Genomic DNA, 16,995 nt, shown 5'->3' on the forward strand with positions numbered 1-16,995 from the left:
AAGCGCAGCTCATATTGCAGAATATGGCACCCACATAATTGGTACTGCATATTGTAGAGTTCGCGTTTTGCATTCCCCGATATAGCGTTGCTCTCATTCACAAGGCTCGCACGGTACATGGAAATAGCTTGGATTGCATGTTTCACAGCCTCTCGAGCAGGCGCACTCAAGACGGGAATAGGCGCGTCGCATCCATCTGCATGCCAAGCAACATGTATTTGATTTTGGGGGTAATCCGGTGCATTCAAAGCAGCAGCAGCTATTCGACCCAACACACTCGCGTTAAGCGAAAACGCCATGGGGAAGGCGTCTGACAACACTGACCCGGACATCAATTACCGCACATGCACACCAAACCAGTGGAGGCGTGTCATTCTATCCCTACAGCCCAAACCTCTAAACCTATGCATGAAAAGCGTTTTGTTTCTGACATGTTTGCCTGTGATTCCACTTGATTCTGGGTCTCGTCTACGGGGCCCAGCAGGTCTGCTGGTGGTTTTGGTGCATTATCGGCAGCATGGCTCGCATTACTTTCGTGTGGATCACACAACACCTCATTATGGAATGCAGGGCACCGTCCAGACAAGCCATTCGTCAATGTATCGTCGAGCCACAAGCCGTAACGACCATCCCCCCCACCCACAGACAGGTAATCAGATTCAGATAAGACCATATAGTCGTTTTCGCCTGACCAGCGAAAGTACTCAATGGCTCGGTCAGGATGCAAGTCGTCGTGCTTGCTTGCATCACCATCTGTTATTTCTGGTACTGCAGGCAAACGCCGCTGCACGGTCTTCCACAGGAAACATTGTCCGTTTCCGTAATAGTGCGAAGCCACATGAAAAGGTTCATTGACAAACGCGCCAAATATATTGTCATCTGCATCTCTAACGGCAAGTACGACGGCACAGTCCATCATAGAATTAGTTGCACTGGCAGTTAAGCTTGTGCACGCGGCAGGAGCTGAGGTTCCTAGGGCGGCAGATCGTGCGGCTGCAGAGGATCCACGCAGCCACGCCTCGCTAGGACCACTTGTCATTGACGTCATGTCACTAGAAAGTCGTCCAACGCGGCTGTACAATGTCGACAAACTTGCACCGTGTTGATCTAAAGAGTAAAGCAATGACCATGTCTTCCCAAGACGGAGTCGACGCGGAAAGAGTGCTTGAATACGAGCTGCATGCCATGGCTCAATAACAGGGTCTGTGTCATAGCGTCTTTGCTTGAGTTCGACAGGAATCGGAAGCCTATCGCGCTCATGCTCTTGATCTGCATGCATAGACCAATGCCCGTGATTCCAACGAGCAGATGCATCGGGATCAAAGCCCGGTGCACCAGAAATTGGTCCTGACATCGTCTGTCGACGAACTACAGATGGTCGGCGCTGTTTCTTTGTCTTTGAAGACGATGACGAAGAATCTCTGAATGCACTGAGGGCTGCGAGCTTGTTCCATATCGCATCGGACCAGTGAGATGATGTTGATGGTGAAGACGTCGATAATGTGGGCAAAGACGAAGACTGCGTAGATGTATGACTCGAAATTGGTTTTTCTTCCTCTTGAATCATCGCAGCTGGTTCTTGAGTGATGGCTCCAGACATGCTTGGACAAGTCGGCTCTGTGGCAATAGTCTCAGCTATTAGGGTTTGGCGCTGGTCGTCCAGTTTTTGTTCAATGTGGCGCAAGTCTTTCACTTCGTCAGATGTCGGCACATGTAATGGCTTTGCTTCTTGAAATTCCCCAAATGAATCTGATCGCTGATGCCCTATGACCTTTTCGCCACTCATACTGGCCATCGTACCCCCCAACAACACACGCCAGTCTAGTTTGTCGGACAAGCGTTGAGCACGGTTCAGGCTGGCTTGACTAGGTTCCTCACAACCCCAGCCACATAGACCACGTGGCCAGCGTTTCTAGTAACACTCAGTTCGATCTGGTAGGAGAAAGGACACCCCACCCAGCTACCCTTTCATTAGAGTACGATCACTGCGAGTTGGACAAAATGAATCCCGGAGTAGCAAAAGCAAATGCATCAGCAACCTATGACCATGGCAATTAGTATTTATGTGTCAGTAACGTGAGTAGCGTGCTATGTACTTGTGATACATCAAAACGACTGGGCATTAATTAACGACTGCCATCGGAAAGCTTCTTTGTACGAGGGTGTGACAAAGTAGTAAATGTATTTGGCATCAACGATGCGTAGATACAGTTGGCCAACAATAGATGCTGGAGGAATTGTGACATTTTTGTTCATACTTGGAGGAAATGAGTGGACTTGAGGCCTTAACACAGCGAGCAAGTCAACCATGCCGAAATCGGACGAGGCAAGGCCGCTTGGAGATGACGCTGTGGCTGTGGCGTGCTGCTTTGCACTATGCGGAGATGCTTCCTCGGACGTCAAATTCGATAACACCACTGCAAGATCATTGCAAAGCAGCATTGTCACAGGCAAATCAAGTGTCATTTGCTCAAGCACTTCGTCGTCGAAGCCGGCTATGCATCCGCTCGGAGCCTGAATAGACCGTTTCGATACACGACGGAGTCGAAGCGGACCATCACAAATAAGGCGACGATGCGGCTGCACGAGAGGCGCAGAAAACGTGCCGCGTAATTTCGTCTGCCACTGCAAGAGGCGCTTTCCCTGCTCAGATTGCCGCTTGCCCTCGTTGACCCAGGAAGCGACAAGTGAGATGTGAGCAAGCGCTCGAGCGAGCGCCTCTTGGTCTGTATCAGGCAAAACACCGTGCGATGTGCACTTGATGAGCTGCTCCAGAAGCAGGCGATAACGAGGTATTCGCTGGATTGGTAGCAATAGGTATCCTTCGAGATTGATTTGGGAATGGCGTGGGTCATCTCGGCACCGTTTTAGGAACTGTTGCATCTTTTTGTGTTCGCTGTACGACATAGGAGATGAATCGCCAGACGCCTTGTCGTCAGAAGACAAAGCCGTGTCGAGGTTCAAAAAGCGCTGGCCAAACGACGCCAATGATGAACTAGAATTCTTGATGGCAGATCGTACGCGAGGCGAGATAGGTTCGTACCACTGAGCAATAACCCGCAGAGCTGTTTCGTACTGATTTACGTAGTTCATATACATTTTGAAATAGGCCGCATACTCGGAAAATACGTTCGCCACATCGGCAGCAACTTTTGCACTGAGAAGCGCGTGCCGTTCCTCCTCCAATTCAGGGATTACCAAAAGCATACGAGTCTTTTCTTCAAGCGCTGGCAGAAAAGCGCCAATGTGGAACTGGATAATAACTTCAATATGACCGAAGATGAGGCGCTCTTTTTCCACCGATAGCACACGGTCATCTGAGACGCCGTCCAATGGCTGGCGCGCACGTTTCAAATATATTTCCATAAGCTCTGTCAAACCGGCGACATAAGTGCGCTCTGTTTCCACGATTTCTCGCAGAACACGATACCGCTTGATAGCATTCTCCTTTACATTGCTAGGGGCGGCTACGGCAGCGACCGCCTCGCCAGCCTCATCCAAGATTCCATTTCGCATTGAGACATCGCCAGGTGTCCCAACTGGTGTCGAGTCCGACGCGCCGGTGGACGAGAATGCAGAGAATGACATAGTGGGACTGCCCAACCCACTGCTTCCCGTCGATGAAAAAGCCACTGTCGCTAATTCGCGCTGCCTGTCAGGCAAGAGCTCATCCATATCGCGCAAATATGCACGCAAGTTGCGTACATGGCAAGTACCGATACGGGCGAACCAATCAAGCACATCCTCTGGGTTGCTATTTTTATCGTACACAGGAAGAAAGCACTCAATGGGTTTTAGATCAGGTGGTGGGTTGACGCGAGGCTGGTTAGTGACAGGAACAGGCACAATGGACATTTTTGTTGGGGTCTGTTGAGGTACCACCAAGCTGCTTTGCGAAGATGACGAGGACGAAGACCGCACGGCTGAAGGAATACGGCTAGGTGGCGTGCTGAGCTTATCGTTACTGACACCGCCTTGAGTCTCATTCATTCGCAGGTAATGTCTGTGGGGGGTACGGTCCAGCGGTGAGCCTGATCGGTTAGGATGCTTGAACTTGCTCAGGAGTCCACTCAGCTTGCGTGTCTCTGAGGGACTTGCCACTGTAGGCGAAGATGCAGACATAATTGGGTTCGAAGTGACGAACGGAGGACTGTATGATTCAGCCTGGTCCATGTGAAGTAATGGATGCAGGATCGTTTTCCATGCAGGTTTGAAATATATGTTACCTTCGAGGAGCAAGCAGTCCAGATATTCGAGCACGTACAGCCAACTTGGCAAACATGTTAGACGGTTTCGCCGCACACCAAGGATCTGGAGCTGAGACATCACGATGAGTTCTTGCGGAATGGACGGTAATTCGCAATCGTCAGCCAGTAGTACTCGTAAGTGTTCTAAAGAACGCAAGCTCGCCAAAGGCGCGGCCAATTCAGATCTGCCGAACGGGTTTCCAGAAATATTGAGCTCTTCTAGCGAGGTACAAGACGAGAGTGAGAAAGGCAGCATCTCGAGCTGGGAGCCAGAGATATCGAGTACGACAAGCATGGTAGGAATCGATAAGATATTGTAATCGGAGAGAGGGCAGTTCTTCATTGATAGATGTGTTGTGGATGTCGAGACTTGATCATGAGCCTTATCTTCAGAATGAACGACGCCCAGAACGCCTTTCCCCGTCTGAGCCAGCTGCTTGGCTAGCGAAGTTGTAAGTTGAGGCCGAAATGTATCACGCAAGGGAGTAGAAGGTGCCGAGTCACATACATCCCAAGAACCACCGTCTTCAGAGTCGGATCTGGCGGTCGAGGTGCTAGTTCTGACACTTTCGGCATGGAAGGAGCCGTTGGCAGTGGGCGGCGTCACTTCCAGTTCATGTAGGGAAGGGACCTTTACGGCGAGGGACACGGGCGTATTACGTCCCGATGCAGACATGGATGCACGAAGTGGCGACTTCGGACCTCTGCGTCGCTCAGTGGGTGAAGGTGATTTTTCAGGCCCCACAGTTGGTGAGGAGGCAGTGCGAATATCAAGAAGAGGTGGCGGGAGAGGCTTGAGGCTCCGAGGAGGAAACGGTTTAGGTGGGTCCATTGTGTTCGTGGATGCGGCATCAGACGAAGTGTCGAACGAGGGAGGAGAGTCTTGAAGAAGAAAATTTATTTGCTGCTGTAAAGCATTGGGCGTATTAGGTCCCATCCCAATCGGTGGCGATTGGGGGGGCGTGTTGATGTTTGATACAGATGATGATGGGTTGCCTCCTCGTGAAGCAGATCGATATGTGTTACGCGGAATGTCTCCGAATGGCTTGAATTGTGACATGAAGGTATATGTTGCCATGCCTGCTGAATAGAATGTTAGTACGGCACGGATACATGAGATAGTGACACAGGTAGTGCCCAACCAGATCGCGCCCAGTTGAAGCAACACCATCCTGCAGAGCCGGACATGCGCTATCATGCACACCAGCAGTCGTGCATGAGTGTGTCAGGGACTAATCAAAAACATGGCGCATAGAATGCACTTCAACCGGGAGACATCTGAGGGCAAGGCGGAGCAAGGGGTGAGAGCACATACCTGGAGGAGAACCTGGGGCATTTCTGTATATAGCGTGATGCGATGGGGAGCGTCCCATGCTATTTGTGCGCGACAAGTTTGCTTGATGAGACGGCGATGGAGTCACCGCAATAGATGTCCTTCGCTTCGGCTTATTTTGTGAAAGTTTCAAATTTTGAAGCATGTTGTCGATTTGCAATGAGGAACTAGTCGACGACGCCGTGTCGCCAGGTAACCTGCCCACATGCAGTGGTGAAGAAATAGACCGCCGCTCTCCTGTCGAGAAGACGTCACCTAAAGGACTGCCACGCGACGCCGACTTGGACGGCAAAAGGCGGGGTTTGCGTCCCGACAAACCATGTGAGTCAGTCGGTTCCATCGAGAGAGTGCGTGCACTCGCGTATGTGGGTGATTCGTATCAAAGGCCAAGAGCGTGCAGTTATTCTATTCTTGCCAAGTAATACAGGAAAGCTCGTGGACTAGAAGCACAAAATTAACAAGAACGACAAAGAAAATCGGCAGCAAGCGCTGCCCGACCACAATCTGTGCCGGGGCGCGCGTCGCTCTACCAAGCTATCCTGACTTTGCTGAACCCTAATCGCGCGAGTTTAATTGTTGGCGCACACGGTTCCACTTACGCGATCATTAGTCATAACATGCATGCATTGACATACTATATGAGGTTAGGCACAGGAGACATGGAACGTGGAACTCCGCGAATGCAGATAATGACGTTCAATTGACAGGAAATTTGTGGAAGGAAAAGAAGGACTATGAGAGCAGGAAATCTCCATGGAGGGTAGAGCAGAGGTCATTGCAATGTGCCAAGCTGTCCTGTATCTTTTTTGGAGGAAGGGGAAAGAGAGGGAGGAAAAAGATATGTAGAGAGAGAGAAAGGAAGGGGAAAAAATCAAGGCGATAGTTTGAACGTGAGCTCTTAACGATTACAATTCTGTCGTCGATTCACGCATATAAGCAAGTTTCTTAGCGATATCTGCTGGTGTGCGATCAAGTTCATCGGCAATGCTCTCCTGCTTCTCGTGTGGTAGCGCCGTATACAATTCACACAAGTCTGCATCTACCACAGCCTTAACAGGGGTATAATGTCCGCGATAAGCGAGATGATCGCGCCCCGTTAGGCTCAGGTTCTCCTGTCGCATGTGCATCTCAAGGGTGGTGAAAAGACGTACGTCTTCCCGACTGATAAACGGAACAAGCGCACCTATTGTCCCATTCACGCACGTATAAAGAACCACGGGCCGACCACCAGGTACAAGACTCTCCATCGAGAGACTAGTGATTATATCACCCACGTGATAATGTGCTAGAAGCTGCGCACGATGTGCCGCACCCATCAAATACGACCGCTCATTTTGCAGCATGAGTCCTGTTGGATCTTCATCGGCACTTAATGAGGCGCTGGAGTCAATACGTAGTACAAACACGTTGCCGAACTTGTCGCCAGCCATAACAGTGTCGTAGTCGAGCATAAGCAGCGCAGAGGTGGTCCAGCGAGGCATGATGTCGTCTGCAAATGCCACGAGAGTGTTCGTCGCTGGTTTGTAAACGGAATAATGCACTGACTCTTGCATGTCGCCCACTATCACACGATAGCCTTGTACTTGCAAGCTGACGACTTTGGACGGAAAGGGCCGGCTTTGACACTTTCTCAGCAGTTTCTTGGTCCCCATGTCAAAAATACGCACATAGGGCCCCGTTCCTGCAAGCAAGCGTCCATGGAAGGCACGGAGTGCCAGCGGCACATGATCCACTTCAGTCTTGTGCACAAGGGCCAAGCCGCAGCCATTGTCCGTTAGGCGATACGTGGATAAGAAAGCAGCGCGCCACGTGAGTGGTGCATGGGTGACGCCCAGAGCGGAGCCAACGACCAGGAATAGCTCATTTCCACACGCTGCGAAGGGCACAAGAGCCATACTAAGGGCCGCCTCGTCCTTTTCTAACGCATATTCAGCACAGGTCTGCATTGTTGTGCCATCGACCACACGCAAACAACTTGCCCAATGACCAGCGCTTGCACGTACGTGGCCGAACTGGACAGGATCCCAAGCTGTCCGTGCTTGAGACACTACATCGGTTGGCGGGACAACTCGGTGGTCGGATTCAATCACGTAAAAGAGCGAAGCCTGCTGTGGATGGACGGCAAGTTTGCGTGGTGTGTACGTCAAGCGAAGAGAGTCCATCTTGAGTTCGCTGCCCAGGCGAGGCACAGTGAGGATCCGTAGTGCATTGCCTTCAATGCCCAGCAAACCATCAGGACATAGTTCTGTATGGAAGGTCGAGACGTGGGTAAGCGCCTCGAGCATGAGCGGCGTAAAATGCAAGTGACTATGCAATGTATAAGCAAGCCAACTGCGTGTACTCAATGCCATCATCGCCGTGTCGCCATGGACTTGCGTGCGGACGAGCCTGACAGGCCGACCACCAAGGAACCGTGTGCGAGTATCGGTGAGCTGCCCTGTTGAGGGATCGAGGACTGTGCGGATGTAGACGCCGTTGGCCAGGCCAATGCACACAAACATCGTGAGATGGTGTCGATCTAGCGATGCGTCAAGCATCTCACATACGGATATACTTGATGGCGGTGCTGTCAGTGCCTGTAAGCTCATAGGAGCAAGTGTGGAATCGGGATCCAGTGAAACAATTCGCACGGTTTGATCTGCACACGCAATGGCCACGTAAGGTGTCCGCTGACTGCCTTCAGGGCACGCGCTGATGCTGAGGGCCACAATATCGGCTTCGATATCGCGGCGTTCTTGGAACTCATTCAGCTGGCCGTCCATGTCGAGCTCAAAATACACAATCTCTTGGCTGTCGAGGGCAAGGACGACCTGGCGCTCATTTGTCGTCGCAGCAACGATCTGTGTCGGTGATCCGTCTTGACACGAGGGAGTGGTCCACTCGTTGACCTGCTTGTTCGACAAGATGTGCCGAATGCCGCGAGGATGTACCTGCAAAAGCGCATCCGTGCCCAGTTGCTGCACCGCAAGAGTTCGCTCCGTCGTGAGAAAGCCGCTATCTTCCACCTCCTCGATTGTTTCGCCGATACTGAGAACGAGTGTTCCATTCACAAAGCTCAGCACGATGTACCCATCGTATTGGTCTGAACTGCGCAGCTTTGTGGACCATACGGCCTCCGGCACGCCTGGCAAGTCGCTACTGACAACTTCGCTCACTTCTAGGCCATGGCGAAGTCGTTTGAACGAGCTGCGTGCGCCACGGCCACACGCCGCGTAGATTTGCGGGACATCGCTGTGAAGAGGGTTACTAACCTTCGCATCCAAGAGCGGATCAAGTGCGTCAAGTTCGTAGGCTAGCGCCAGGTTATCGAGTGGCCGTGGGCAAAATGTCGGCAGTGATGGCAGCGGCGACGGTCCGGCGTCAGAGCTGCCATAGTCCGTCGAAATATACTCCGGGAACCGCTCGTCGTCATCGTCGCCGAGCTTTTGAAATGCATACAGCTGCTGTGCACCCGTTTCTGAAGCGACAAGGAGAAAACCCGAGCGCAAAATACACAACGTGGCAGCAACAGGAACGGTGTCAAAATAGCGAATACGCAGAGCCTCGACCTGCTCGTCCTCATGGTCCACCGACACCTTGAACAGATCCCCATCTTCATTCTGGACCAGGAGAAAGAAAGACGTCTTCATCTTGTGTAACACACTAGCGACAATCATCGAGCCACGACTTTGGCCAAAGCCGTGCTGCTCGCGGACGGGAATCGGAACTCGGTGCTCAGGCTGGCCTGGGTGCTTGTACACGATATAGTCATCCATACACACGAGCACACCACTGGGTCCATCCCAGCGCTCCGTAGCATGGTTGTAGCCGCCCGGCACGGGAATGAGATGATGCGCACTTGATGCCACGGGCTCCGTCCAGCGGCGCACGACGTGGTTCAGTCCGAGATCCAGCTCGTAGTAGGTAAGCATTTGCTCGGTCCGAGCATATGCCTCGCCGGTTGGATCGGCATCTGCATCAGCGTAATCTGTTTCCAGCGATGCAAAGAGTGGATTTTCATAGCCGACATCAACGCCAACAATGCACTGAACAATCGCCGAATGACGATGCGCTTCAAGTGGACTAGATATAGTGAGATGTGCATCGGTATCGCGGTTCAGGATGTAAATCAACTTGCTCTTTTCTACTGCGCCGATCAGCACGGCACGGCCTTTCGGGTCCGTGGCCAGGTACTGGCCGGGCACAATGCGGCGATTTCCAGATCGCCCGAACGTCTCTTCATGTACTTTTTCAAACTGATTCAACGAACCATTGTACTCGAGCACAACAATACGCCCTGCATCGCTGCCCAGAATCAAGTAGTCTTTCGAGCCGCCCATCAGCCGGAAGCTCGCGGCACTTCGAATATTGCTGAATGTATGTTGCGCCAACGACCGCGTCATTTGGCCCGAATTGGTATCTATATGGTACATTTCCAGACGACTCCCACGGACAAGGAGCACTTGTTGCTCACGCGTGCCTGCGAACTGCCCTACAACGGCCGTCGTCACATTCGACGACGGCTGCAACGTCAAGTTGTACAGCTGCATCTTCCCAACTCAACACACACACACACACACACACACAAATGCACCTTGTTGTATGTGATGCAGCACCCCTACACTGAGCGCGTGCGCTGTTCCCAAGCTTCTGGCGGCTTGTGTGAGAGTTCGCGTAGACAGAAAATCGTCCGTCTCACCACTTTGTCTACCAAATTGACCGATGGCGAATTTTTATCGCCCAGCGCACTACCAGGGCTTAGTCAGCAATTCGGTCTTAGCGTCATTCAATGGCCAAGTCCCCCCAACTTTGGCCAAGGCGGCAGCTTGGTTTCGAGTGAGTGTGCGTGTGTTTGTCGTAGCTAGCGCGCCATGAAAAGTAGCAGCTAGCCGGGACAGGATGGTGACAACGACGAATACAGACACCGTGTCGGCATCGTTGCCAAATAGTGCGCGATCCTTGTTCAGCCCGTCATGGTGTACACAGGATAGTACTGCACATACAGGGCCGTGGGCATGGACGCCGATTATTGCGGCCCCCGCATATTTTTCCTACGATAACTGGCTCGCCACAATGCATGCCTGGATTGAGCATCCTGAACGAAATAGCTCCACGATTTTGCGCGGCGAAATATGGGCATCCGAGACTTGCTCATGCCATGACGTCCACAATGAACTAGACGATGATGGTGATGCATTGCACACCACTTTGCAGTCGCGGTGCATTCGACGCTTGTTGCCACGAAGAACGCGACTCGATCGAGGCATGTTGCAGGAATGTGCTATTTATACCTGTGCGCCCAATCATGGCCTTGTCGTGTACACAACACTCCGTCCATCGGATCCTGCAGACGAGCGACCGAATCCCAACTTTTTCTCCCAGGCTACATCCGATGACCTGTGTGCTGAGGCAGCTGATGTGCCTTACTATCATCCAGCGGTCCGCGGCGTTGCCTTTCACTACATTCCTGCGCACGATAGCGAAAACTTGGGTGAAAATACATCTGTGACTTCTCAAGGCACAGTTCGGATTGATTTCGCTTTGTTTCCCGCCGAGCCCCATCCCATATCACCATCGTCCAGACTCGGTCGCACTGCACTTTCTCTCTTACGAATGATGCATCAGCACGCGTACGGTCATGCGACTTCGTACGTGAAGCGCGTGATTCACGACATGCTTGTCCCGCGCGATGCATATCAAGATCTTTACGTCACACTCCGCTCAAAGTATGCTCACACTCTTATCGGCACATGGGCTGAGGTCACAGATCCCCGGAAGCATGTGTTTGAGGATCTTGGCATTGCGGCATGGCTCATACTCTTGTGGCGCGACATGTTTCCTGCGTGCGAGCCTGTTTCAGAACCTCGGCATCAGCTCCGTTGTGCCGACGTGTGGGGCCAACCGCCTGGTGGATTCGTCGACATCGGATGTGGGAATGGCCTGCTCGTTCACATCTTGACATGCGAGGGTTATGTGGGATCTGGATGGGACGCACGAGCTCGCAAGTCTTGGCACAATTATAAGCAACAAGGCACTGTGTTGTTAGAGGCCCGTCTTGAATTGCTGCATAGCGAGCAATTGCCCACCACTGCATGGATTCCAGCTGGTGCATTCCTTATAGGGAATCATGCTGATGAACTCACGCCGTGGATCCCATTTCTTGCTGCATCAACACCTGCCTGCTCGGGCTTCGTGAATATTCCCTGCTGTGCGTGGACCTTGGAGGGCTCTCCATTCACACCGACCAACCAGACGCTCAGCGAGAATGACATCGCTTCGTGGTTCCGCGTGCCTCCAGCGTCGCTGCCCAAGCCATCTATGCCCACAGCACCTGTGAAGGCACCGTCGTCATCGTATTCTTGGACGGACCGACTGGCTCATTCACGTTGGTTCATTGAACGGACTATCATGCCGTCAGACTGCCTCAGCACCAGCCACAAAACTTCCCACTCGAAGCACCTTGCCTACTATGTGTACCTTGTGGCGCTGCACTTACAAGCAGGCTGGCTCTTTGAGTCGGAGGCTTTGCGTATACCTAGTACAAAGAATTGGGCTATGGTGGGTCGGTATCGCATGTCGGAAGGAGATTGAGGGTCGGGAACAAGGTGCTGCACTGAAGCATGCTCTTCAAGTTGGGCACTTACCAGCCATAATCACTAAATGTCATCTTAATGTGTTACTCCATTCACGTCGATCGACAATCAGTTTGTGTGCGACTCGTACACATTTGCTGACTAGATATGTCAGTTCATCTCTCGCATTTCGTTTTTACTATGTGGTAAATACAAAAAATGATGATATCTAGCTTCTAAGAGGGACACTCATCTAAGCGGGCTGCAATAGCCCATATATGTATGCGTTTACAAGATGACTAGAAGCGGAAGCAGGATAACCATTGGGCCCATGAGTTGCATGATCCACAGAGGACGAGATCCACTACTGCGCGCGTAGAACTGGCCATCGCCAGCCGAACGCTGGGAACCAGAGTCAGATGCAGAATTCGGGCCCTGTTCCTTGTTTGAGTCCTTTCTGACATGTGCATTGGAGTGGGTCATGTTCGACGAGCCTGAAGAACCGGACGAACCAGACGAACTAGACCAATTCGAGTGCTCGGTGTACTTGGCCTTGGGCTCATGGTATGACCATCCATCAGGACGCCAGCCCATCTCAACATCGTAGCGGCTGAACAAGGCTGAACGACCATGCTTACCACCAAATACGGCCGAAGCATCGTGGGAGGCATCCGGCACCACGGTCAGACGCGTCATAATGATGCCATTCGAGTCGTCTGACCAGTCAGGCAAATCGCTAAAATCGCCAGGGAAGCCGTGCAGATTCTCATTCGTGCCACCAATCATGTTGATGTAGCGCCACCAGCTCAGGTTTCGGTCTCGACGCTTGTGGCCTCCTTGCAGCAATGCCATGCACTTCTGATCACCATTGTGCGCTACATCTTTGTAGCCAACAATATTCACCACGTCGCGGTTGATGTAGCGCTTATAGTACGCACGGGGATGTTCGTTGCTCGACAAGGTGCCGGGGAAGTGGTCAAAGCCATAGCGCCAATTGTTGTAGCTTGGACAGTCATCGATTGAGGCAATGCTCTTGTCATTGAGAGGACGATGGTGTGTGAAGTATGCAGAGCTACTGGGATCACCCACAATGTAGCGGATATATAAACCCTTGCGACTCGCATCCTTGCCGACTGTCGCGTAACGGTTCATCAACTGACCACCACCTCCATGGCCCACCAACGTGAGGTTCTTCATCTTCGGATATTTGGACGAGTCTGAGAAATGATCGACAATGGCATCCACAGCATCCACCGACGACACTGCTGTACCATGCGGATGGACAGCCACACTCCCTGACTGCCAAGAATTCACGTCATCCCATGCTAGCGTCGAGTCATTATACTGGCCCAGGTTGAGCTTATGAGAGTAAAACTGCGGCGCCACAACGATCGCATGCTTAGGCACGCCATCGAAGTTGTCTTTCTGCGCGCTTTCTAACGCATGATTCATCACAGACCAGTAGCGATCACCATCGCGCAAACGGCCATGGAACATAACAAATGCGTGCGTAGCTTTGTGGTTCTCTGGCTTCGATGTCCAGTACGCCGGGATCTGCGTGCCCGTATCGCCAACATCCAGCGATGTCAGGATGGCGCCATCCGGCACATTTGGCGACCCATGCTTCTCGCCTTCCATCCACTTTTTGTTTGCTTTCTTATCTATGATTGAGGAGACATCGATCACCTTAGATGGTACAATAAACTTGCTTTGCATATTCGATCCACGACCGTGCAGACGCACTGGGTGGTAATTCATATCAGCATGCACACGAAGCACGCAGCCCAACAATGCCAGGACAACCGCCACTGCGCACGCAGTGGTCGTCATTTGCCGCATGTTTTCTGTTGACGGTGATGTGCGTGAGGCACAATTAAGAGAAGCTTACGGTCTTGGGTGTGACGAGTGGACTTGAAAATTAGCAGGCGCACGAAGGTCGATGTTGTCGAACTTGGCGTCCAATCGAACTGCGTGCCACATGCCAAGGTGGGGGCACATAAGCGAGTCCATTGTGTTCAGCCACACACATTTGCGCCAATCGCGCGAAATGTCATTTAGTGGAGGTCTCGGAGAAATTTGTGTGACATGCATAGATGTTATATTGGGGACATTCCTTGCATCGAACACGTACCTCAATGCAGCAGGCGTTATATTTCGGTATTGACACATTAAGCATCATTCCGTGGCGCGCACATGTCAGCCTTTTGGAGCCATTGGGTCGCTAGCACGGCCACAGCATTGTCCTGTTTCACGTGGCGCTGAAGCTTAGATACGCGTTTGGCATCCAAGTCAACCACTGATACTGGTCGCCGACTCGCTGCATTCGGTTTCAAAGGAACAAAGAGTGTCACGTCTTTGAGTGTAGCTGCTAGCAGATATGCTGCTAGTACATATCGAAGCGTTCTTGGCTCGCATATCATGCGATGTTCCGTAGCATTCGCATCACCCACCTCGGCATCCCCGGAGCTGGATCTAGGCAATATGACACTTGGTACGGCGTGCAAAGCAATCCACATGTAGTCTGACAAGGCCACCTTGGGAAGCACGTTGAGTGGCACCGTGGCCAGATCCGTGCCCGTGACATGGCGCCATATTGCTGCAATACCTTCGATATCGTAGGGGTCCAGGCGCTCTTGCTGCCATTTCAATTCCGTCAGTAATGCTTGGTTTTCACTCTCCATCAAGGTATTGGTTACCCGTCGCGCAAACATGCGAAGCCCTTCGTCGGTGTCAATATGTGGTACATGCTTTTTTGCTTGAGTGTAGGTCACGCATTTGCCGTCAATAAACACGCGCATGTGTCCCGCATCATGTGTCCAATCTGCAGTGAGGGCTTGCACGGCCTTCTCTATTCGCTTGGCGTCCGCACTGAACAGATCCAATGGATTGTACCACTTACCCACATCTGCGGGCGTGATGCGTAAATGCGCGTGTGTGCCATGATTGCCTTCATACCTCAGCTCCTTGTACAGACGTTGCATATGATAACGAGGCATCAATCGCTTACATGCATACTGCGAGTTGGGAAGATTGGGCATGAAGCCACATTTCGGCTTCAGTTAGTTCGTAGAGCATAGTGTTGCGTACCTTAATTTCTACAACAAAGTTTGCTCCTGTGTCTGAGGCAGCGTTTGGGTATGGCCGACTATCGTCCCGCATTACCCAGATATATGGCGTGTAGACGTCCATCCTTCCTTGACGTTGCCTAGCCACAGGCCTGTGCGGCTCACATCCGAGTGCAAGTTGCTGGAGAAGCGCGTGCCAAGCTGCGTCATTCGTTTGAATTCGTCGCAAACATGGCAAATGTGAGCGTGGCAATACTTTACTCAGGACATGCTCAACAAATTCATCTGCCAAGGGTGTGTCACGAGCGTCAGGCGCATCGATTACTTTCGGTATGCGCAGTATGCAAACTTCTCCCCCACCTTGTGTATTACAAAATGGCCATACTCTTGGCCCCTTGTAGCGAAAGAGTATGTTGGCGGCTCCTTCTGCATGATACTCCCAATGAGCAGGATTTACCGATGCACTGTTGAGGAAAGGCGGCCAATCTTTGTCGTCCATGCTCAGAGTATGATCCGGCAGACATTAGTGGAGTTATGCGCAACCGTGGAGAAACCGGCCCAAGGTGTGTGTGCCTTCCCAAACAGGCTCCGGGTGTGCGTCGCACACACCTCTCCCCTAGGCCTACGCGTATTAATTTGAGTGCAATACACCTCAATCATGTGCTGTGCCCTCAATTGTGAAATGATACTCAGCAAAGTTTCTCCTATGGCCTGCGTAGACTCTCTCCGATTGTTCGACGTGCGACACAGAACTTTGAATATCTTGCCTTGATCGACCTATGATTGCCTGATAAATCAGTAGGGTACAATCTTGAATTTCTATAGTATACTATTGTTTATACAACATACTCGTTCATGTTGTGAGGGGGTTATGCGAGTGCGAAATGGACCATCTTGGGTAGAGCAGGCTGGCTTAAGCGTGTGTGTATTCGGCGCCATCTGCCCAGCCCAAGGTGGAGGATCCGACCAGGTCAATAGAACACAACGAGCATGCGCCTAATTTGTCTTTCTTTCCTATTCAAGATGCCGTCGGCACTGGTCAACGCATTATCGGCGCTATTCTTTGACGTCTCTTCGCCAAATTATTCATTGCTGGCACTACCAGCCATGTACATGATTACGATTTTGCCACATTGGTACTCGATTGCTCTGTCCATGTTTTATAATGGTGAATGGGCCAACGAGAATCCCCGGGCGTTTGTCACACGACTTGCGGCACGCCCTATTCTTGGAGACAAAAAAAGTCAACATACGCCATTAGAGCGAAAAATCCTGCGTTGCCAGGCATGTCAGCAAAATGGATTTGAGAATATGCCGATATTCGGTCTTGCATTGTTATGCGGAATCTTAGCTGATCTGCCTGGCTACCTGATGAACATGATGGCAACACTATTTATTTTGTCGCGTGTTTTGTATACGTTGGCGTATGTTCTTTCGGACTCACGAAGCATGTCATATATTCGGACGATCTGTTTTGTGGGCCAAGTCGCATTGTATATGCGATTCTTTATGCAAGCTGCCTGGTCTGTGGCTGGACGAGATCAAACTCACCGCTGGGGTTTCTAATGTTTTCCCCACCCTTTTTTTTTTTTTTTCGACATTGTTGCCTGCACAATTTTGAAATCTTTTTGTATAGAGTCACGATATACAAACTTGTATTCTATGGAACTGAAGTTAGTCTTGGTCTGTAGGGACCAAGACGTTGCTCTGAGCAGACACTACTTACGACGCCCACCCATTGCCAACATGACATGACATTGTTCGGTCATGAATTGCGATCACTGGGCGATAGTAAAGGT

The 16,995-nt window shown here is 51.5% G+C and overlaps 7 protein-coding genes across 7 annotated transcripts; 2 read left to right on the forward strand and 5 right to left on the reverse strand.

Moving 5' to 3' along the window:
* Nucleotides 1-370: 370 nt before the first annotated feature.
* On the reverse strand, nucleotides 371-1,600 carry MGL_3435 (uncharacterized protein; the record flags this gene model as incomplete). The annotated part of the gene is made up of 1 exon (XM_001729348.1): nucleotides 371-1,600. The coding sequence occupies one exon, from the start codon at nucleotides 1,598-1,600 to the stop codon at nucleotides 371-373; it is 1,230 nt and encodes a 409-aa protein (XP_001729400.1).
* A 506-nt stretch (nucleotides 1,601-2,106) lies between these two features.
* On the reverse strand, nucleotides 2,107-5,307 carry MGL_3436 (uncharacterized protein; the record flags this gene model as incomplete). Its single annotated transcript, XM_001729349.1, has 1 exon — nucleotides 2,107-5,307. One exon carries the CDS (start codon nucleotides 5,305-5,307, stop codon nucleotides 2,107-2,109), a length of 3,201 nt encoding a protein of 1,066 aa, XP_001729401.1.
* A 1,178-nt stretch (nucleotides 5,308-6,485) lies between these two features.
* MGL_3437 (uncharacterized protein) lies at nucleotides 6,486-10,109 on the reverse strand (the record flags this gene model as incomplete). Its single annotated transcript, XM_001729350.1, has 1 exon — nucleotides 6,486-10,109. One exon carries the CDS (start codon nucleotides 10,107-10,109, stop codon nucleotides 6,486-6,488), a length of 3,624 nt encoding a protein of 1,207 aa, XP_001729402.1.
* Nucleotides 10,110-10,458: 349 nt separating this feature from the next.
* On the forward strand, nucleotides 10,459-12,150 carry MGL_3438 (uncharacterized protein; the record flags this gene model as incomplete). Its single annotated transcript, XM_001729351.1, has 1 exon — nucleotides 10,459-12,150. One exon carries the CDS (start codon nucleotides 10,459-10,461, stop codon nucleotides 12,148-12,150), a length of 1,692 nt encoding a protein of 563 aa, XP_001729403.1.
* A 269-nt stretch (nucleotides 12,151-12,419) lies between these two features.
* MGL_3439 (uncharacterized protein) lies at nucleotides 12,420-13,970 on the reverse strand (the record flags this gene model as incomplete). Its single annotated transcript, XM_001729352.1, has 1 exon — nucleotides 12,420-13,970. One exon carries the CDS (start codon nucleotides 13,968-13,970, stop codon nucleotides 12,420-12,422), a length of 1,551 nt encoding a protein of 516 aa, XP_001729404.1.
* Nucleotides 13,971-14,299: 329 nt separating this feature from the next.
* Nucleotides 14,300-15,169, reverse strand: MGL_3440 (uncharacterized protein; the record flags this gene model as incomplete). The annotated part of the gene is made up of 1 exon (XM_001729353.1): nucleotides 14,300-15,169. One exon carries the CDS (start codon nucleotides 15,167-15,169, stop codon nucleotides 14,300-14,302), a length of 870 nt encoding a protein of 289 aa, XP_001729405.1.
* Nucleotides 15,170-16,219: 1,050 nt separating this feature from the next.
* MGL_3441 (uncharacterized protein) lies at nucleotides 16,220-16,762 on the forward strand (the record flags this gene model as incomplete). The annotated part of the gene is made up of 1 exon (XM_001729354.1): nucleotides 16,220-16,762. One exon carries the CDS (start codon nucleotides 16,220-16,222, stop codon nucleotides 16,760-16,762), a length of 543 nt encoding a protein of 180 aa, XP_001729406.1.
* Nucleotides 16,763-16,995: the final 233 nt, after the last annotated feature.

The sequence above is a fragment of the Malassezia globosa genome, assembly GCF_000181695.2.
Source record: "Malassezia globosa CBS 7966 chromosome Unknown mgl_sf_9.1, whole genome shotgun sequence".
NCBI lineage: Eukaryota > Fungi > Basidiomycota > Malasseziomycetes > Malasseziales > Malasseziaceae > Malassezia > Malassezia globosa.